This window comes from Kogia breviceps, chromosome 18, assembly GCF_026419965.1.
Source record: "Kogia breviceps isolate mKogBre1 chromosome 18, mKogBre1 haplotype 1, whole genome shotgun sequence".
In the NCBI taxonomy this organism is placed as follows: domain Eukaryota; kingdom Metazoa; phylum Chordata; class Mammalia; order Artiodactyla; family Physeteridae; genus Kogia; species Kogia breviceps.
Genome location: NC_081327.1, coordinates 9,794,328 through 9,813,511, shown reverse-complemented (window position 1 = coordinate 9,813,511; position 19,184 = coordinate 9,794,328). Strand labels below are relative to the sequence as shown.

The 19,184-nt window shown below is 41.6% G+C and overlaps 1 protein-coding gene across 13 annotated transcripts in view; it reads left to right on the top strand.

Annotated features, from left to right (window-relative positions):
• The first annotated feature begins 1,992 nt into the window (after positions 1-1,992).
• LOC131744719 (zinc finger protein 227) overlaps positions 1,993-19,184 on the top strand; it is a 44,505-nt gene continuing 27,313 nt past the window's right edge. For 2 of the 13 annotated variants that reach the window (XM_059044491.2, XM_067020157.1), the window contains exons 1-4: positions 2,240-2,599; positions 3,095-3,145; positions 5,235-5,280; positions 7,510-7,636. In XM_059044491.2, the coding sequence (XP_058900474.1) occupies positions 5,266-5,280; positions 7,510-7,636 (142 nt within the window). In that variant the 5' untranslated portion in view covers positions 2,240-2,599; positions 3,095-3,145; positions 5,235-5,265. Of the gene's footprint in view, positions 3,010-3,094; positions 3,146-3,903; positions 5,281-7,509; positions 7,637-8,239; positions 8,352-9,401; positions 9,486-10,884; positions 13,095-19,184 lie in introns of those variants that run through there. The other 11 variants (XM_067020159.1, XM_067020161.1, XM_067020160.1 and 8 more) reach the window with 11 other exon arrangements.

The window sequence follows — 19,184 nt, the reverse complement described above, 5'->3', positions numbered from 1 at the left end:
TTTTTTTTTTTTTTTTTTTGCGGTACGCGGGCCTCTCACTGTTGTGGCCTCTCCCGTCGCGGAGCACAGGCTCCGGACGCGCAGGCTCAGCGGCCACGGCTCACGGGCCCAGCCGCTCCGCGGCACGTGGGATCCTCCCGGACCGGGGCACGAACCCGTGTCCCCTGCATCGGCAGGCGGACTCTCAACCACTGCCCCACCAGGGAAGCCCTAGAAAGTTAATTTTTAAAAGGTAGAAATGTATTTTTTCACCTGAGGAGTTTCAGAAGCACAGATATTAAGAAATTATTGTTTTATTATCTTTTATAATTAAAGATTTCTATTCCATGAAGAACACAATAGAAAAATTTTAGAAACACGTGCCCAACTAGGAAAGGATACTTGTAATTGGTAAAACTGAAAAGGTCTTAATCAGAATATGTAATAGAAATTAGGAAGAAAAAGATAGCGTTCACATTAGAAAATGGGGCAAAAGGTTTAAGTAGACATTTATAGATACCAAGCATTTGAAAAAAAGATCAAACTTATTAGAAATCAGAGAAATTTAACTAAAACAAGATACTACTATACATTTAATACACTAGCAAAACAGGGTGATGAGTCGTCCAAATGAAGGTAAGTGGTTGCACAAAAACCTGGCCTGCAACTCTTGGTAATCTGGACTGGTGTAGCCATTCAGGAGGCAAATCTGGCTATATTATTAAAGTATACACATTTGCTATGAAATAATTTCACTTGAGTATGTATTCCAAAGAAATTCTCAGATACGTCTATAAACAAATGTAAGAAGATGTTTATTTTATTGTTATTGGCATGGCAGTTGGAAGAGTATAGGTAAAATGTGGGTGCAGAAAATGGAATTCTAGGAAACAAATTAGATTGATGGGTGAATCTTAAAAACATACTCCTGAATGAAGGAAATAAACACCAGAATGAATTTTATGACAATATATAAATTGAAAATGTACACAAGTGCACATTTTGCACAATAACACACCCAAAAGAAAACACATCAAACAAATTAGAATGGTAGCTTACGGTGTAGAGAAGGGAGTGGAGTGTGCCATAGGGAACAGGCGGTGAATAAATAATACTTTTAATCATTTTACTGTATTTTATTCTATATCCAAGATTTCAATTTACTTGTAGTGGAAAGAAATCCTGTGTGCTATGTTGGCTTAAGTCAGGAATAGTTCTTGGAGGATATTTTCCTGAAAGAATTTGGAACAAATTTTTGGAAAAATCTTTGTTTATACCATGGATGATCCTTTTGGGGGTTTTTTTTTGGGGGGGGGTTGTGGGTGTGTGTGAGATCTATTTTGTTTTGTATTTCATTAATCTGATCTTTTTTCCATCTGCCTTCTTCAGTTTTATTATTCATTTATTAACTTCCTGAGATGGATGTTTTCCGAATCAATTTTCAACTTCCTTTCTACTTTAATATATGCTTTTTAAGGCTCAACATTTCCCTCTATATATGTGTTAAAATCTCCAGATCCAATTATGAATTTGAATGTTTCTCTTCATGGGTCTGTCAATTTTTGCTTTATAAAGTATGAGCCGAAGTTACTAGTTTCATTTAACTTTAAACTTTTATGACTGTGAAGTGCCCCTCCGTATGTCAAGTAATGCTTTTTTTCCCCCTTAAAGTTCACTTGGTCAGATATCAATGTCATAGATTTTATAATTACAGAAATAACTTGAGACCTAGGATGTTGACGTCTGTCTCTAGAAAGGATTTTCACTTGCTTCTAAACGGGTTCTAAGATGCTAACAAAACACGTTCACCTTTACACAATTTCAGGGAATTAGGTGTTTTGGCGTTTGGCTTCAGTCCCTGACAGAAAGCCCAATTTCCTTCTCCCCTTATTCCAATGGTGAAACTCTTTGGGGTTTACCAGGAAGCCTCTGTGGCTGGTAATGCCTTTATGTCGCTTAGCCTCTTGAAGACGTCCAAAATTCTACTGAGCTTGTACGCCTTTCAATGAACAGAATCTACACTCTTCTGAGGCCGACACGGTAGAACGACAAGACTGCCTGAGACCTCAGGGATTCCGGAAAGTGAAAACCAGGGAAGCACTTCCGCATTAGGGGGGGTGGGGCGAGGCTCTGTCCGTTTTCCGCTCGAACCTTCGGGGGAAGTGTAGTGCAGAAAGGGTACTGTAGCCGGTACACGTAGGCGCGCACCGCCCCCCCCCCCCACACACACACACCCACACCCCTTGTGGGACATGTAGTCCAGAGCTCGTGCCGGTACACACACCGGCACCCACCCTTGCATTCTGGGACATGTAGTCCAGAGCTCGTAAACTCGTGTAGTCCCATATACTGCAGCTACAGTAACGCCTCGCTGTAAACGTTTCCCCGCGGAATTCTGGGAAATGTGGTCCAGGAGCTCCGGGTTAGTCGCAGGCACTTCCGCCCCAGGAGGACAACGTAGCAGCCATCTTTTTCCTGATTATGGTGTTTCAGGTCCGCTCCTCTCGACCCATTCAAGCTTCCCCGACATGCGCCTGGGGCCAACATTTACAGAACTTTCATTTGGGGAGAAAGAGGAGGAGTGGCTAAAAGCGGAGGTTTGAGGGCCTAGAGTGGTGATGTACGTCCCCCGGGCGGAGCTTCTTTGCATTTGGTAACGTACCCGGGATGGGGTGGGCTCAGGTCGTGCCTCCTGGGGTTTGAGGGTCTCCCCGGTTTTCTTCACCCGTAACCTGACCCCGCCCCCCACCTAGCCCTACCACTTCATACGGCGTCACACTGGGTGAGTTGCTTAACTCCTCTGCCTCCATTGCTGTTCTGTGAAAAGGGGGGAAGAGGAATGCTTTCTTAATATAGTGTTGTGAGAAAAAACGAGATAGTACAAATAAAAGGTCTACAACTGCCTGGTACATTGTTATTAATACTACTCTAATTCGGGAGGCACCCATTTCGCAGCGGGATTCTGTGAGCCTAGGAAGCTGAATTGTCCTGGACTCCTGGCTTGTTTTGGAAGGAGAGGACTTCTAGCTGGTACGGGGGCCGGAGGGGGTGCGGTATGAATTATTGGGGATGGAAACACAGCCCTGGTATTTCACAGTCTCCTTTCCTTCCCCAGCCCTGACTTCTCCAAGAGCACTGCACGGAGGAAGAGGCAACAGAGCCCCACGTGAGTAGGACTTGGCATTCTTCTACTTAAGATATTCATATAAATTGTAGAACGTGTGGGACATGGGTAACGATTATAACTGAGCCTTGGTCACTAATTTCCATTCTAAAAGCTTTATGCAAATGAACACCTTTCCATCAGGTAGTGGCTCTGTGCGTTGGTACTGCAGTTTTCTCTACTTTAACGATGAGGAGATGGGGGCAGGGAACACAACCTTGTTGGCCTATCCTCACCCAGATGGTAGGAGGGAGGGCTGGGGTTGGGACCCAGGCACTTTGAGTCCAGCACCTGAGTTTGCTAATCCCTTTGGTATAGTCTCCTTGAGCATAGGGTACTGGCTAGAATCATCATGAAAGTTGATTGTGACTTAATCGTGGGGACCTTGAGAGCAAGGTTTAGGCTACTGGATGAGTTTTTAAGGTAGTTTTCTCAACTGGGTCATTTATTTTATTTCAAATAACATGTATATCATAGAAGTAGCATAATCATTATGGAAAAATGCAGATATATACAGAAAGAAAATTTTTAATTGTAACTTTAGGATGTAAAGATAACAGTTGTAAATGTTTTAGTGCCTTTTTGTCTGGTTACTCTTTGTGTATGTTTCTGTGTAGTGGAGGCTGTTTTGTGTGGGAGTGATGTTACACTGCAGTGCTACTCAAATTGTGGTCCACAAACCGCAGCATTGGCATCACTCAGATAGAAATGCCCAGCCTTGAGCCCCATTCAAGACCTTCTGATTTATAATTTCTGCATAGGGGTCCCAGGAGGCTGCATTCCAACAAGATCCCGCAGTAATTCACGTACACGTGAAAATTCGAGAAGCTCAAGAGAGAGTCTTTTCTGGAAACAGGCCGAGGAAATTGACCCTGCTGGATGTCACAGATAAAACTGAGCTGGATTCACCAAAGCCCTACTTAGTCCAATGATTTTATTCCCCCACTAATTATTGTCAACTGTCAGGGCCCCTTTCAAAATCCTGAATTGAGCAGAAGACAGCTAGCAAGTATAGAATCAAAATGGAGGTCATTAGAAGTTGTGAAGATATATCTCTCCCAGGCTTTGGGGAGTGGAATCTTTGCCATCTTTTGTACTAGATCGAACCCGGGCCCCCTGCGTTGCGAGTTAAGAGTCTTATCCACTGCACCACCAGGGAAGTCTCCCGTTTATTTCTTAAACTTTCCTATATTTATAATGATATAATTACAATTCAGATTCTTGTCTTTTTAAATTTGAATTAGGTATGGACTGTCAAACTTTTTTTTATTGTTGTTGCAGAATCCTGGCTTTTATTAGTTCTCTTTACCTCTGTGCATAATTGTCAAAACAGTATTTCCTGTTTAAAACGAAACTGAACGTATTTTTATATCTTTTGTAAAAAGTTGTCCATGTCAATTTAAATATTATTGTTGCAGTAACAAAATCCTTAGGAAGACAAGCAGAGATTTTCAGAAGTCTAAAGACTCTCACATAACAGGGCAACAACCTATGACCTCCACATGTCTGACAGTGTTCTGTTGGTAGAAATCACATCTCTAAGGATAATTTCTAACTAAAATATCATCTGCTTTACCGCAGTTGCTAAGAAATAAGAAACCCTGACGATGGTGTTCTCAGAGCTTTTTACCTTACAACGATCTCACAAGGTGGATGCCATTGTTCTCCCCCGCTTGCAGATGACAGAACTGAGGCAAAGACATGTTAATAATTTGCCCAGGATGACACTGCTAGTGAATGGCATAGCCTGATCACAGCCCATGCATGTTGACTCCAAAACCTACTCTTATTTACATGGTCTCTGTTTACACCATACCCAGAATAAGAATGACCACTGTGGAAGCTGCAGGCACACTGTGAGGGGGCCACTGTGTGTGGATGGGCAGGTCATTCCTCACACAGCCACTGAGAGGGGTTACGGGGGCATCTGGTATCTGTGTGGGGCTCTGCTAATCAAGCATAATCAGCTGCAGTCACCGGAGGACTGGGAGCCTTGGTAATTCACAATGAGCACCACGTGGGTTAGTAACTTTTTTTTTTTTTTAACCAGTTTCCATTGACTTTTTTCTTCTTTCTCTGTCTGTCTTCCTAGGACTCTGCACTTCCCCAGAAGGAGAGAGAAAATGAGCACATTCCAGGTGAGTAGAGCTTGCCTTTCTTGCTGTTAAAAATGCCATTTTTGTACTCACATTGGACACAGGTTTTCCTCTTTTTTTTCTTTTTCTTTTTTTTTTTTGGATTGGAGTATAGTTTATTTACAATGTTGTGTTAATTTCAGGTGTACAGCAAAGTGATTCAGTTATACATATATATATATACATATATTTTCAGATTCTTTTCCTTTATAGGTTATTACAGAATATTGAGTATAGTTCCATATGGGTTTTTCTCTTCAAGGAGAGTCTAAGCATATGAGGACCTGAGTGTGCCATGTGTGCTTTTTAAAATATTCCTGTTGAAACTAACACACCATTGTAAAGCAATTATACGCCAATAAAGATGTTAAAAAATAAAATAAAGATTAACTGAAAGAAAAAAAATTCCTCTTACATTTAATTCGTTTCGGTTTTGTTTTTTTTGTTTGTTTGTTTTGTTTTGTTTTTTGCGGTACGCGGGCCTCTCACTGCTGTGGCCTCTTCCGTTGCGGAGCACAGGCTCCGGACGCGCAGGCTCAGCGGCCATGGCTCACGGGCCCAGCCGCTCCGCAGCATGTGGGGTCTTCCTGGACCGGGGCACGAACCCGTGTCCCCTGCATCGGCAGGTGGACTCTCAACAACTGCGCCACCAGGGAAGCCCTAATTGGTTTTGGTTTTAATATTTGTTTTATTTCATCATTTTTTTATTTCACAAGTAAAAGAAAAATTAAGGGAAATGAAGAACATCTTCCACTTTACTGCTTACCTGCTTACAAATTAGCTGCTTTTATATTTTTGTAGTCTCTTTATCATATGTATTCATAGCTGTGTATTTGTATTTATAACATAGATACAGTTTAAAATTTTTTTTCATTTAATACTAGCTAACATTCACTTTTAATTGCTTTATCATGTTCCCACAAACTTATGCACCTATTTTTTAAACTATTCTTTATTCACAGACATTTAGTTTAAAGACTTTTACTGTTTTTTTTTTTTTTTTTTTTGCGGTATGTGGGCCTCTCACTGTTGTGGCCTCTCCTGTTGCGGAGCACAGGCAGGCTCTGGATGCGCAGGCTCAGTGGCTGTGGCTCACGGGCCTAGCTGCTCCATAGCATGTGGCATCTTCCCGGACTGGGACATGAACCCGTGTCCCCTGCATCGGCAGGTGGACTCTCAACCACTGTGCCACCAGGGAAGCCCTTTTACTGTTTTAGGAACACTGCAGTGACAGTGTTCCTGATTTAACCTTTTTCTCAAAATATCTGTTCTGAAGAATATTGCCCCTTTTTGCCCTTACCATACTAGGTTTAGGTATTCATGATTGAAGAGGTATGTTTTATATGTGGTGCCTTGGATGTTTTTTGGTAGAATATCCAAATATGACACAGCCCAGCAGGATCAAACTGCTGCTTCACGCAGAAAAAATAATGTATTGTTAGAAGTTTTCTCATGACCAGAGTTAGATTCAGTCTTCCCCATGCTTGAGTCAGACCCTTTGTGTATTTTATTTACTGGTTTGTTTCTTTTTCCATCTTATATTTTTTTCTAATCAGAGTAATACATGACCTTAGTTTAAAAAGTCCAGTGGTACTTAAAGCACTTGTCACTGCATAGACACCTCAGAACAATTGTATGAAGAGGTGCTTGGTTTCATCTTTGTTTTAAATATAAAGGATAGGGGTTGTGAAAAAAGGAGGAACCAACTCAGACTCACTCAGAAAACCAAGGGTCTGGAGTCAGAGTATTGCATTTGACCGAAAGACAGAAACGGGGAAAGAGAGAGTTTTCATTCAGAGACCTGGCATGGCCTTTTGGTTAATTTCCACATATAACACTCCTCCTCGGCTGGTTCCCACCTCAATGAGAAAGCAGGTGCCATCAAATACTGCCGGGACTAAATTGGTAACTGTTTCTGGGGCACTTGGCAATAGTAATTAAAAAGTGAAAGCTTTTTAGTTCAGGATCCAGCGGTTAGAATTCTAGGGAGTTTACTTACGAGTTGTCTGAGAGCCGCAGGTAAATACACAAAGCTTTCTCTTTCATAGCTGCACATCCGGTGAGGCTGAGGAAAGTCGGTATGTGGCATTGGCAGGATGGAAAGAGGGGGTGCTGGGAAGTCTGCACACTGCACAGGAACCAGAGCAACTTCCCATCCTCCTCTTCTCCTCGGGGCTGCCCCTCTTCCACTGGCCACTGGGTATAAGATTGAGGTGGTGTTGTTTGTCGTAGGAGGCGGTGACCTTCAAGGACGTGGCCGTGGCCTTCACAGAGGAGGAGCTGGGGTTGCTGGACTCGGCCCAGAGGAAGCTGTACCAGGATGTGATGGTAGAAAATTTCCGGAACCTGGTCTCAGTGGGTGAGGACAGCCTTTCTCTGCGAGTGTCTTTGTGACCTTGGTGTTTCAAGGCTTTGGGCCTCTTGAGATGGTTCCCTGAGTTTGGGAACCAGACTTTTGCAATTCCTGTGGGACACGAGAGGATGTCTTTGGTCTTTCTAAACAGTGTGTTTCAGGTTCTTTTCATTTGTTTTGTAAAAGAACTGTAAATCGACAGTATCTTGTTGTACCTTGTGTATTCTTTTTCAGATTTCCCTCCCTGCCATTAGTGGATTATAAAGCCAATTTATTGAGCCCTACGTGTGATTTTTTAATGAAATAAAATAGTATAGAAAATATCAGAGTTTCTTAGGAAGAGTACAACACATTGCAGCAAAAAGTCTGGGTGATGGCATGAGTGGTGTGAGAGCCAGTGGGAACAGATTTCATGAAAATAGACATTGGTTAGAAATAGGTCATTCAAGCTTCGTTTTAGTAATGTATACTTCTACGTGTGTATCTAGGTTGTGAAATAAATGCTGTTTCTTCAATGGGTCGTGATACAAAGTTTGAAAAACACAGCTTTCAATATCTTGAATATGCAGTTGGAACTCAAATTTCTAGTAAACTTTAGCTCTAGCCTGTTCATGTTAACTTGTGACTTTGCATGTTCTCATTCTTCAAATGAGATACAAAACATATAGAAAGAGAAGAGAGGCTTTGGTTGATGAATTCAGCAACCCAGATAGAAATTTAGGTAAGAACCAAGGAATCGTGAGTTCTTGTGGTTAGCTCTCTGTTTTGCTTCTCACCAGCCCTGTGCTGTCCATCACCTGGTCCCAGTTGGAAATCTCTTTCCAGGATTATTGTATAGTCTTTGTACTGGTCAGCTGTTCCCACCCTTCTCCTCCCACAGTTTGTTCTTTAAGTAGCAGAGAAAAATAACTTTAAGTCAAGTTATGTTCTTGTTTCAAAATTCTCTTGTGGCTTCTTTTACTTAGAATAAAAACCACTTAAAGTGGCTTCTAGAGTCTTCTGTGGGCTGCGGTTCATTCCCCACCACCTCCCTGAATACATCTCCTCTCCTCCGTCTTACCCTATCTTTTCCAGACCTGCAAAGGATGCTTCTGCCACAGAGCCTTTTCCTTGTCCTTCTCTCTGCTTGGAATACTCTTTCACCTGTAATCTTTTAGGCCTCTTTACTTCTTTCAGTCACTCACTGTCCTCTGACCACCCTATGGAAAATACAGTCCTCTCTTTCTTACTCTCTCTGCCCTGCCTTGTTTTGTCTCTAAGCATTTCACTCATGTACATATTTGTTCACCTGTTTCTCACCTCTCTTTCTTCCACTGGAGGGTAATCCAGGAGTGGAGGAGGAATTTGGTCTGTTATATTTATTGCTCACTAGCCTCAGTGCTTAGCATAATCTTGGTACGTGACAGGGACTCTTAAATATTTCTTGAATAAACAAATGAGTTAATGGATAGAGAAATTAGCCTTCCATGAAAATAGCTAGTAGACGGTGAACAAATCCAAGTGAATAAGGGATATTGCCAAATGTTTTTTTGTCTTCAAATGAATTCCTAGCCTAATTCTAACTTCTCAGGTGCCCATGTTGTGTGTGTTCGCCTTTCTGTACAAGTTGGCCCTCATCAACTTGCATAAAACACATGTATAGAACCAGTAATTATAACCAAACTGAGTAAAATGCTTTCCCTGTGACTTTCCTTGAGCTCTTAGTAGCAGAGCATATTCATCTGGGGAGGAAATACTGTTTTGAATGAGGATTCTTATGTCTACTTCTTAGGTAGTTCTCCCATAGAAGGAAAGAAAATTCTATTTCCTTATCCCTTATACCAGGGGAGAACTGGTCTCAGAAGACAGCCAGCTGGTGAGTTAGCCTTTCCCTTAAAAGATTTGCCCCACTGCGTCCCATTTGTTTCCTCCAAAGCCAGCCTCACTAATAAGAAATCGATCTTTGTTAGCTCTACAAACATTTTGTGTGTGTGTGCATTTGTATGTATCCTGTAGAAGTCATTTTAGATAATGTCATCTTGAGTGCTTTGATCATTCTTTAACAGTTTCTAGTCTGTTTCTTCTCAATACTTATCACAAGCTATGGAATTTATTCCAGCTGACTCATAAATGTCATGCTTCACTTTGGAACTCATTCTTGTTGAAGACCAATATATCTCTGTCCAAAAATTTTCCATGCTGTTTTTAAGAGACAGCATTCTTCCCTAGCCTCTAAATTTTGACTCCTACTTGGCAGGGGTGCAGGGGAACGTATTAGGCAGCACAAATGCCTCAGAAGGATCCAGTGCATAGGTCTTCATGCTTTTTTTTACCCCCACTGATTCTTAGAACCTTTTTTTTAAAGTAATTAATTTATTTTTGGTTGCATTGGGACTTCGTTGTGGCACACGGGCTTTCTCTAGTTGTGGCAAGTGGCAGCAGCTCTTCGTTGCGGTGCGCAGGCTTCTCATTGCAGTGGCTTCTCTTGTTTCGGAGCACGGGCTCTAGGCATGTGGGCTTCAGTAGTTGCGGCACGCGGACTGTAGAGCACAGGCTCAGTAGTTGTGGCTCACGGGCTTAGTTGCTCTGCAACATGTGGGATCTTTCTGGACTAGAGCTCGAACCTGTGTCCCCTGCACTGGTAGGCAGATTATTAACCACTGCGCCACTGAGGAAGTCCTGATTCTTAGCACCTTTCATATTCTCCTCAGCACTAACCCCCTTGGTGTACTGCTGCCTCTGGTGCAGCATTTCAGCTTTTCAGCAAAACTGTACTTTCCAGTCCTTTTCCAGTATCTGATACCTGACTTGTAAAAGCTCTTTCGCTTCTCTGACTTGGTTCAAACTTAACCTGGGATTTAGAATTGTAGAGAATCCTGGAAATCAAACTGGGTTCACCTGTGCATGCATTTCTTGAGCCCTGACTAGCTGCCAGGCACTGTTAAAGCTGTGAGCACAGCAAAATGCTTGTCTTTATTGATACTGTATTGTGGTAGGAATGACATATAATTTTTGAAAGATGATTTAAATAGTATGTCACATGGTAATCATTTGGTTTTAAATGGGTTTCATTAATGCTAAGTATTTGGGAGTTTAATGGACCATCTCTTGGTTTCTGTCAGTATATAAACCAGAGAACTTCATTTGTGGTGCGAAAGATAAGCTGAACCATCCTGAGGTTCATTAAAGTCTCATACTGTGTCTTAAGTGTAAAATCTTGAATCTTTGAACAAAGCTTTCACGTGTCCACATCTCTGAATTCTCTGTCCTTATAGAAGAAAACAATCAAAGTGAGTTGAGGGCCGTTCAAGACAGAGGATCACATGAAGAGCTTTCCTGCCGGCAAATCTGGCAACAAATTGCAAATGACTTAACCAGATGCCAAGACTCCATGATAAATAGTTGTCAGTTCCACAAACAAGGTGATTCCCCCTGCCAGGTTGGGGCAGGACTCTCTATTCAAATTTCTGAAGATGAGAACCATATATTAAATGATAAAGCAGGTGATCCCAGTAGTACTGGAAATCCAAGGTTTGCAACTTTGAGAGCCCGGGATTCTTGGATGAAAACTTCATTGACTGAGTCACAGAATTATCAGAATAGACACCAGCAAATTTCCATGAAAAATAAACTGTGTCAGTGTAAAGAGGATGCTGACACCATCAGTTGGATTTCACATCACCTTGATGCTCATGGAGTACACAAGGTTCAAAAATCTTACGGCTACAGTGATTATAGAAAAGACAGCACGAGGGTTTCAACACTGGATCAGAATACTATGATTTACACAGGACAAAAACCTTACCAGTGTAATGAATGTAAAGAAACCTTCACCGATCTCTCCACCTTTGATCTTCACCAGCAATTACACTCAAAAGAGAAGTCTCATATGTGCAGTGAGTGTGGAAAAGGCTTCCGTTACAGCTCGGTTCTTCATATTCATCAGAGAGTTCACATGGGAGGAAAACGCAGTGAGTGTGATGAGTGTGGCAAGGAGTTCAGTCAGAGCTCACAGCTGCAGACTCCTCAGAAAGTCCACACTGTAGAGAAACCGTTCAAATGTGGGGAATGTGGGAAAGGCTTCAGTCGTAGGTCAGCACTTACTGTTCATTGTAAAGTCCACACGGGAGAGAAACCTTATAATTGTGAGGAGTGTGGGAGGGCCTTCAGTCAGGCCTCTCACCTTCAGGACCATCAGAGAGTCCACACTGGGGAGAAACCATTCAAATGTGACACGTGTGATAAGAGCTTCAGTCGGAATTCACACCTTCAGTCACATCAGAGAGTCCATACGGGAGAGAAACCATACAAATGTGAGGAGTGTGGCAAGGGCTTCATTTGTAGCTCAAATCTATACATTCATCAGAGGGTCCACACAGGAGAAAAACCCTACAAATGTGAGGAATGTGGGAAAGGCTTTAGTCGGCCTTCAAGTCTTCAGGCCCATCAGGGAGTCCACACTGGAGAGAAATCATACATATGTAATGTGTGTGGTAAAGGCTTTACTCTGAGTTCAAACCTTCAGGCACATCAAAGAGTCCATACAGGAGAGAAACCATACAAATGTGATGAGTGTGGGAAGAGCTTCAGGAGGAACTCCCATTATCAAGTTCATCTGGTTGTCCACACAGGGGAAAAGCCCTATAAATGTGAGGTATGTGGGAAGGGCTTCAGTCAGAGTTCATATCTTCAAATCCATCAGAAGGCCCACAGCGTAGAGAAACCTTACAAGTGTGAGGAGTGTGGGCAGGGCTTCAATCAGAGTTCACGACTTCAGATCCACCAGCTGATCCATACTGGTGAGAAACCATACAAATGTGAAGAGTGTGGGAAGGGATTTAGTCGTAGAGCAGATCTTAAAATTCATTGCAGAATCCACACCGGAGAGAAACCATATAATTGTGAGGAGTGTGGGAAAGTCTTCAGACAGGCTTCAAATCTTCTGGCCCATCAGAGAGTCCACAGCGGAGAAAAACCATTCAAATGTGAAGAGTGTGGGAAGAGCTTCGGTCGGAGTTCACACCTTCAAGCCCATCAAAAAGTCCACACTGGAGAAAAGCCATACAAATGTGAGGAGTGTGGGAAGGGCTTCAAGTGGAGCCTGAACCTCGACATGCATCAGAGGGTCCACACAGGAGAGAAACCATATAAGTGTGGGGAGTGTGGGAAGCACTTCAGTCAGGCCTCAAGTCTTCAGCTTCATCAGAGTGTCCACACTGGAGAGAAGCCGTACAGATGTGACAGATGCAGTAAGGTCTTCAGTCGGTCTTCACAGCTACAGTCTCATCAGAGAGTGCACACAGGGGAGAAGCCTTACAAGTGTGAGACCTGTGGTAAGAGCTTCAGTTGGCGCTCCAATCTAACAATTCATCACAGAATCCATGCTGCTGATAAATCCTATAAAAGTGATAGGAGTGGTAAGACCATCAGAGAGCCCGCACACGACAAAAGTTCCATAAAATGATTTTTTTAAAAAAACCAATAACTCAGGTGTCATGTGAATTCTTACAATCATCAAGTTCAAAAGAAAAAAAATCATTTGTTTCATTAAAGTTGGTGTTTCAGCCATAGCTCAACATGTCCCAGTAGTCAGGCCACACAGCAGAGAACCCTGATAAATGGTATAGTAAGGGCTTCAGTTTGACCTTTGACCTCTATTAAATATTACTCAGGGGAGAAGCCTTAGTATGAGTTTTAGCAGGCCTTGTACAAAAGTATGATGGACATGCCAAAATTTATGCCCATTACAACGTAAACTCCATGAATGCAGAGATGTTTGTTCTGAATCTACAGTTTGAACATTGCTTGCTACTTTGTAGGTGCTCGATATTTGTTCAATTAATGAATGAGGAAAAACTTATTGAAAATTATGTTGCAGTCCCCTCCAAAATTTCATAAAAATTTGTATTCAGAGCAGTTAACCTAAATGTGGCCTTAAAAGTAATTCAGGGAGACAAAGAGTTGAAGTGTTAGAAAACCACTCATTACTGCAGTTTGTAATATTAATGTGGCATTGTCCTGTTATGATTAGCTCCATTTGTCTCCCCCTAGCCTCGCTTCAAGTTGCATCTTATCTTGGACTTTGTCTGATATTCTGTTAATTTTATACAGTACAAATTCAGTTATCTTTTGTGACAGTATAGACTTACTGGAAATGGATTGTTCATCTTGCAATACAGAAAACATACTGTTGACCCTTTTTTCAGGGATGTCAAGGGAGAGGTTTAAGTGTCAGAAAGAGTTACTAATGACAGTGACAGAGGACAAACATTTCTTAGTAAATGAACTGATTGTTGGTTTCTTATTCACCACATTTCCGTCTAGGTTTTGATGTGATTGTCTTCCAAGGGTTTTAGCATTACTTTCATCAAGACATCTTAAGTAGAGAAAAGAGGCTGTTTGAAGTAGATTACTTTTGTCAAGTTCTCTATCTCCCTACTCCTCTCTGGCCTGAGATAAAAAGAAAAAAATTATTGAAATTTGGTAATTTCATCAAACATTTATTCAATGACTTACTTGCACACTTTTTCCTAGCAGTGGATTGAAAAATTGATTTTCAAAGTGAAGTTGGTGAGTACATATCAAAATATAGAATGTGCATCCCTTTGATATAGAAATAATAGAATTGGATCTTATAATTAGGAAATTCAAATAGAAAAGGTGAGTAGCACGTAAATGTTACTAAATTTTGTAAAAGTGAAATATTCAATAGGAATTTATATTTTGAGGTACTTATGTAATAACAGATTTGTTAAAATGATGGCTTAAACTTACGACAGAAGCATGTAACAGTTTAATGTATTTTAGGTACATCACATACCTTAATCAAATACGTATGTGTGTGTGTTAATGCATCCTATCATCTGTAAAGGGATATTCACCCTTATGTAAACAGTGGCAAGATTTTCAGGGATTTTTTTCCACATTTAACTTCCATATTTTAAACTTTTCATTGAGCATCAATTTTCCAGTAAAATACTGTTATTTTTATAGTAAAATAGGTAGTAAAATAATGTAAAATATAATATTAAAAATTACTAAGAACATATTAATCCCTCACGGTAAGAAATCCTATCATCATGAGGTATATATATATATATGGCCAAAATTAAGGAATAGAACTCTGGAAATCAGTTATAAAAAGAAAAAATGTATATGGTTATTCAAAGATGCAGAATATTAGTGTAACTACAGCCCAGAATATTCTGTTTTAATTCCAACAGTAGAAATTTACACATCCTAGTTCTCCTCATCAGACTTCATTACTGGGTGAATGGATGGATAGCCCAGGGTATCGGCTTGTCCTTTCAAGTGTTTGGTCTGACTGGGGAAGTAGCTGGGTCATTCCAGACACTGTGACACAGAGAACCGTTAGCTGTGGGAAAAAAGGAATTTCCCCCCCAAAAATTTTTTTAATTGTTTACAAAGTAACAGTGATTGGGCAAATCCTGAAGATAGAGAGTGGAAATAGGTAAGTTTTAGAGGTAAAATTTATCAATGATTCCCTAAGGAAAAACATGCATAGGGAAGAAACCTAGAATGATGGGAACAAGTTGTTAAGGAGGAGGTTTGCATACCATTTCCTACTTCTTAGTCATTTCACTGATGTTTAACACTTACTTGGTTAAAGGGCTTTACTCAGCAAAAGATGTATTTAATGTGAAAGGCAGGTTTCCAAGATTGGTTTCCTAGACCACACTTTCACATGTATGTAAAGTCCATGCTACCTCAAATTGCATTGCATTAGATGTCAGAAATCCTAGGCCTTTCATGTTTTGTTTGGTTTGGTTTGGTAGATATCAGGATAGCCCACCAACTGTCAAGGTAATTTGTAGTTTAGTGAGTGAAGTCAAAGGCTGGAAAACTACCTCCTGTGAGCCCAGTCTGGCTCATTGCCTTTAAAGCTTTATTGGAACATAAAAGATCTTTATTGCCCCATCCATTTATTTACCATCTTTGAATGTTTCCCATTGTGCTGACCGTGTTGTGACGAGCACTGTGGCTCACAAAACCTAAAATATTTACTTTCTGGCCCTTCAGATAAAAAGTGTTGATCCCTGTGGTAAGCCCAAAAGGTTTGTTTCCGTAAGTGAAAGACCACAGGTAGAACAGAACTTAGACTTGGTTCAGTGAGGATTCCAGAGAGGTTTCCTTTTTGATTCTCATATCTGCCGTTCTGGTTGACCTTGTTCTTTAGTTTGGTTCAAAGGCAGCTAGGGACTACCTGTTGCTACTAGGGACTACTACCTGCAGCAACTAGGGACTACCTGTTTCTTTCTTCACATTCAGTGAAAGAGCTGCTCTTCCATTCTTAGTGTTGAGTAGTTCACTACTCACTCCCAATGCATAGCTTACTCTAACCTTGACTCCCGTCTATGCTAAAGACTAAATCTTTAGCTTGTATCCAGTTCCACTGGCCTTTGTAGGGCCTTCACTTTCAACTCCCACTTGATACCATGAGCTCGAAATCTGTTTTTACCTCTGAGGATTTTCTGTCTTAGCTTTGAGCTTGGCTACATAGCAACACTTTGGGGGACTTGTTATAATCAGCATTTCTTTGTTTCTTTCCTTCCTTTTTTTTTTTTTTTAAGGGGCTCCAAAGTCAAATTCAGTCAGTGGCTGAATGACAACACATTGATTCACAGCCTTGTAGATTCTCTTATGTCATAGGGCATCAGTGGGAAGGAGTAGAATCCTGGAAATTTGAGGTGGAAATATATGGGCAGATTCCAACAAAGCTGAGGCCTGTGACCTCTGACCTGTGACCTCTTAGTTGAGCCTCCTGTGCTATTAGAAGGAAGTCTGCCTCTGCTCTGAGATAGTTTCCTTGCAGGATACTGTAGATCCTCAAGACTTGCCTCCACTACCTCTCGTTTTTCTAGACCTAGTAATCAGACTGGAGTCCTTGACATGGGGACGGGAGCAGGGAAGGGGTGGGTACCCACTAGGTATAAAGTATGACCATGAGGAGATACTATATTTGCTAAAATAAGGAATTTTATAATTTATATCAATAGAAACCTGAAATAATGTGTGATTGTGGGTTTTGTAGGTATTGAAGCAGGTGGAAGTAATGTAATATTTGATTAGGCTGGATTTGTTGATAGGAGTACATTCAACACCCATTCCAGACTCAGCATGTTAGCTTGGGTACCTGGGAATGCCTTCAACAGTTTGCTCAAATGACTGAAACCTGTACCCAAAGTTAGCATATTCTAAAGTCCAAATGTCAAAATTTTCTAAGTGTGTTGTAGCAAAATTTCTTGACCTTGGCATGACTGACATTTTGAACTGGATAGCTGTTTGTTGTTGGGAGCTGTCCTGTGCAATGTAAGATGGGCCAGTGAATGGCACATACTCTTTCCTGCCACCCTAGTTGTAACAGTAAAAGTGCCTTGATATCTCCACGTGTACCAGCCACGTGGGGCTCATTCATAACACAGCTCCTTAAAGAAAAAAGTCTCAAGACACTGCCACATGTTTCCTGGGAGGGGGGACCAAAATTGTTCCCAGCTGAGAACCACCACTGTAGAAGGTTTACAAAGGCATAGGAATGCCAGACCGCTGGAGTGGATTTATCACACAAGATCTGCTCACCCAAAACCACTATGTGCCCTGGGAGGGCTCATAGGACACTTCCTTTGCCAGAGGTTTAAGAAACGTATTGGTGAGGGGAGCGTTAGCAGTCTTGGAATGCTCTGTAGCTACTCTTCTCTGCAGGCCAGGAATGAGAGAGGGGAATTACGTCATCATAATGGGCTCCCTAAATTCAGTGAGGCTAATGGGATCGTGGGGCATCATTGGTCAAGTGGAAACACTTCATTGGCAGAGATAAAGTGAGCATGTTTTTCACAATGACAGCAAAATGAAAGGGATCATTAGAATGGTTTGATACACAAGAGTTTTTACATTTGCTCATGTGCTATCTCTAGGGCTGCAATAAATGGGAAGTCTACTAATACCCTACTTGACTTGAATCAGGAGAAACGCTCTAGGTCTGATGAACATGTCTGACCTGAATCAACATGAGAGTTGTGGTCCCTCAGCCAATTCCATAACATGAGTCAGTTCCCATTTCTAGAGCATCTTGAATGAAGGGCAGGCCGGGTCCCCTTGAGGGAGGATATACCCTGGTATCCTACCAATACCATAAATCATCCCTAGACTTCTTCAGCATGACTCCCGGCCACATTTTATGGAGGTTGTGCATTAGGTAAGTGGAAATCCCCAGAAGATGAAGGAAGCACTAGACACTAGAGCTGACATTAATTCCTGGACCCCAAAATGGCATTGTGGTTTACTGGTTAGTACAGGGACTTAAAAATGACAAATAATTAAGGGATGTTTTTGCTTGGGTCCATCCGCATGAGCTGGTCTAAATGGACCCCTGCACTCATCCTCTGGTTATTTACCAAGTTCCAGAATGCAGAGTTGCACTTGGAATAACCAGCTGGCAGAATCCTCACCTTGGTTCTCTAGCCTGTGGTACAAGGGCAGTTTTGATAAGGACAAGTGAACACGGTAACTGTCTTGTACGTACCAAAACAGAAAACCAAAAGCAGTATTAGATTACTGGAAGGATTGAAGAGATTAGTGCCACTAGCAGTATCCTGAAAGCTGCAGGGGTCATGATTTCCATCATTCCCATTCAGTTCACTCATTTGACCTGTGCAGAAGACAGGTGAATCTTGAAGAATGACATGGGATTATTGTAAACTTAATTAGGAGTTAATGCCATTTGCAGCTCCAGATGTGGCTTTATTGCTAGAGAACACATCTGCTGGCACCTCATACGCAGCTACTGAACTGACGTGCTTTTTTTTCTCTATACCTATTAGCAAATATCATCCATTGAAGTTCAGTGTCATCTGGTAGGGCTATCAATACATTTTTATTGTCCCAGCTCCGGGCTACATCACTGTCCAATCTTTGTTTCACAGTGTAGTTCAAGGATTGGCAAACTACAGTCCATGGGTCAAATCTGGCTGCCACTTGTTTCTGTAAATAAGATTTTATTGAAAGCACCATGACCACTTTTATATATTGCCTACGGGTGCTTTCATGCTAAAATGGCAGAGTTGAGTAGCTGTGACCGAGATTGAGTGGTCTGCAAAGCCTAAACCATTTACTACATGGCTCTTTACCAAAATAATTTTATGATCCTTGATAATGTCTGTGTTGTATGTACCTGGTAATGTAGGCCGTGTCTGTGACAGATAGGGATGCTGCATGGAGATCACAACACAACTATTTAGGATTTGGGAGCAGAGTTATGTCATCCTCTGCGTGTGACATTACTCCTTCTGTGAAAGCAGCTTCTGGCTTTATTGGTCCCTAGTTAAAACTAAATACATGGCCATGAGCCAGAAAGTTATGCAATGAAGTCATAAATTTGGGCATACCAGCAGCACTTCATCAGCTAGTGGAAGTGACACGTGTGAGACTGTGCTGAGTCACAAGTGAGTTGCACAAGCAAGTGGCTCAAATTCCCAGAGCTCCAGTTCCTTCTACAGCGACTTCCATCTCACAGCCCATGCCTGTGACCTCATGAGGAGTTCTGTGTGATCAGTTGAAC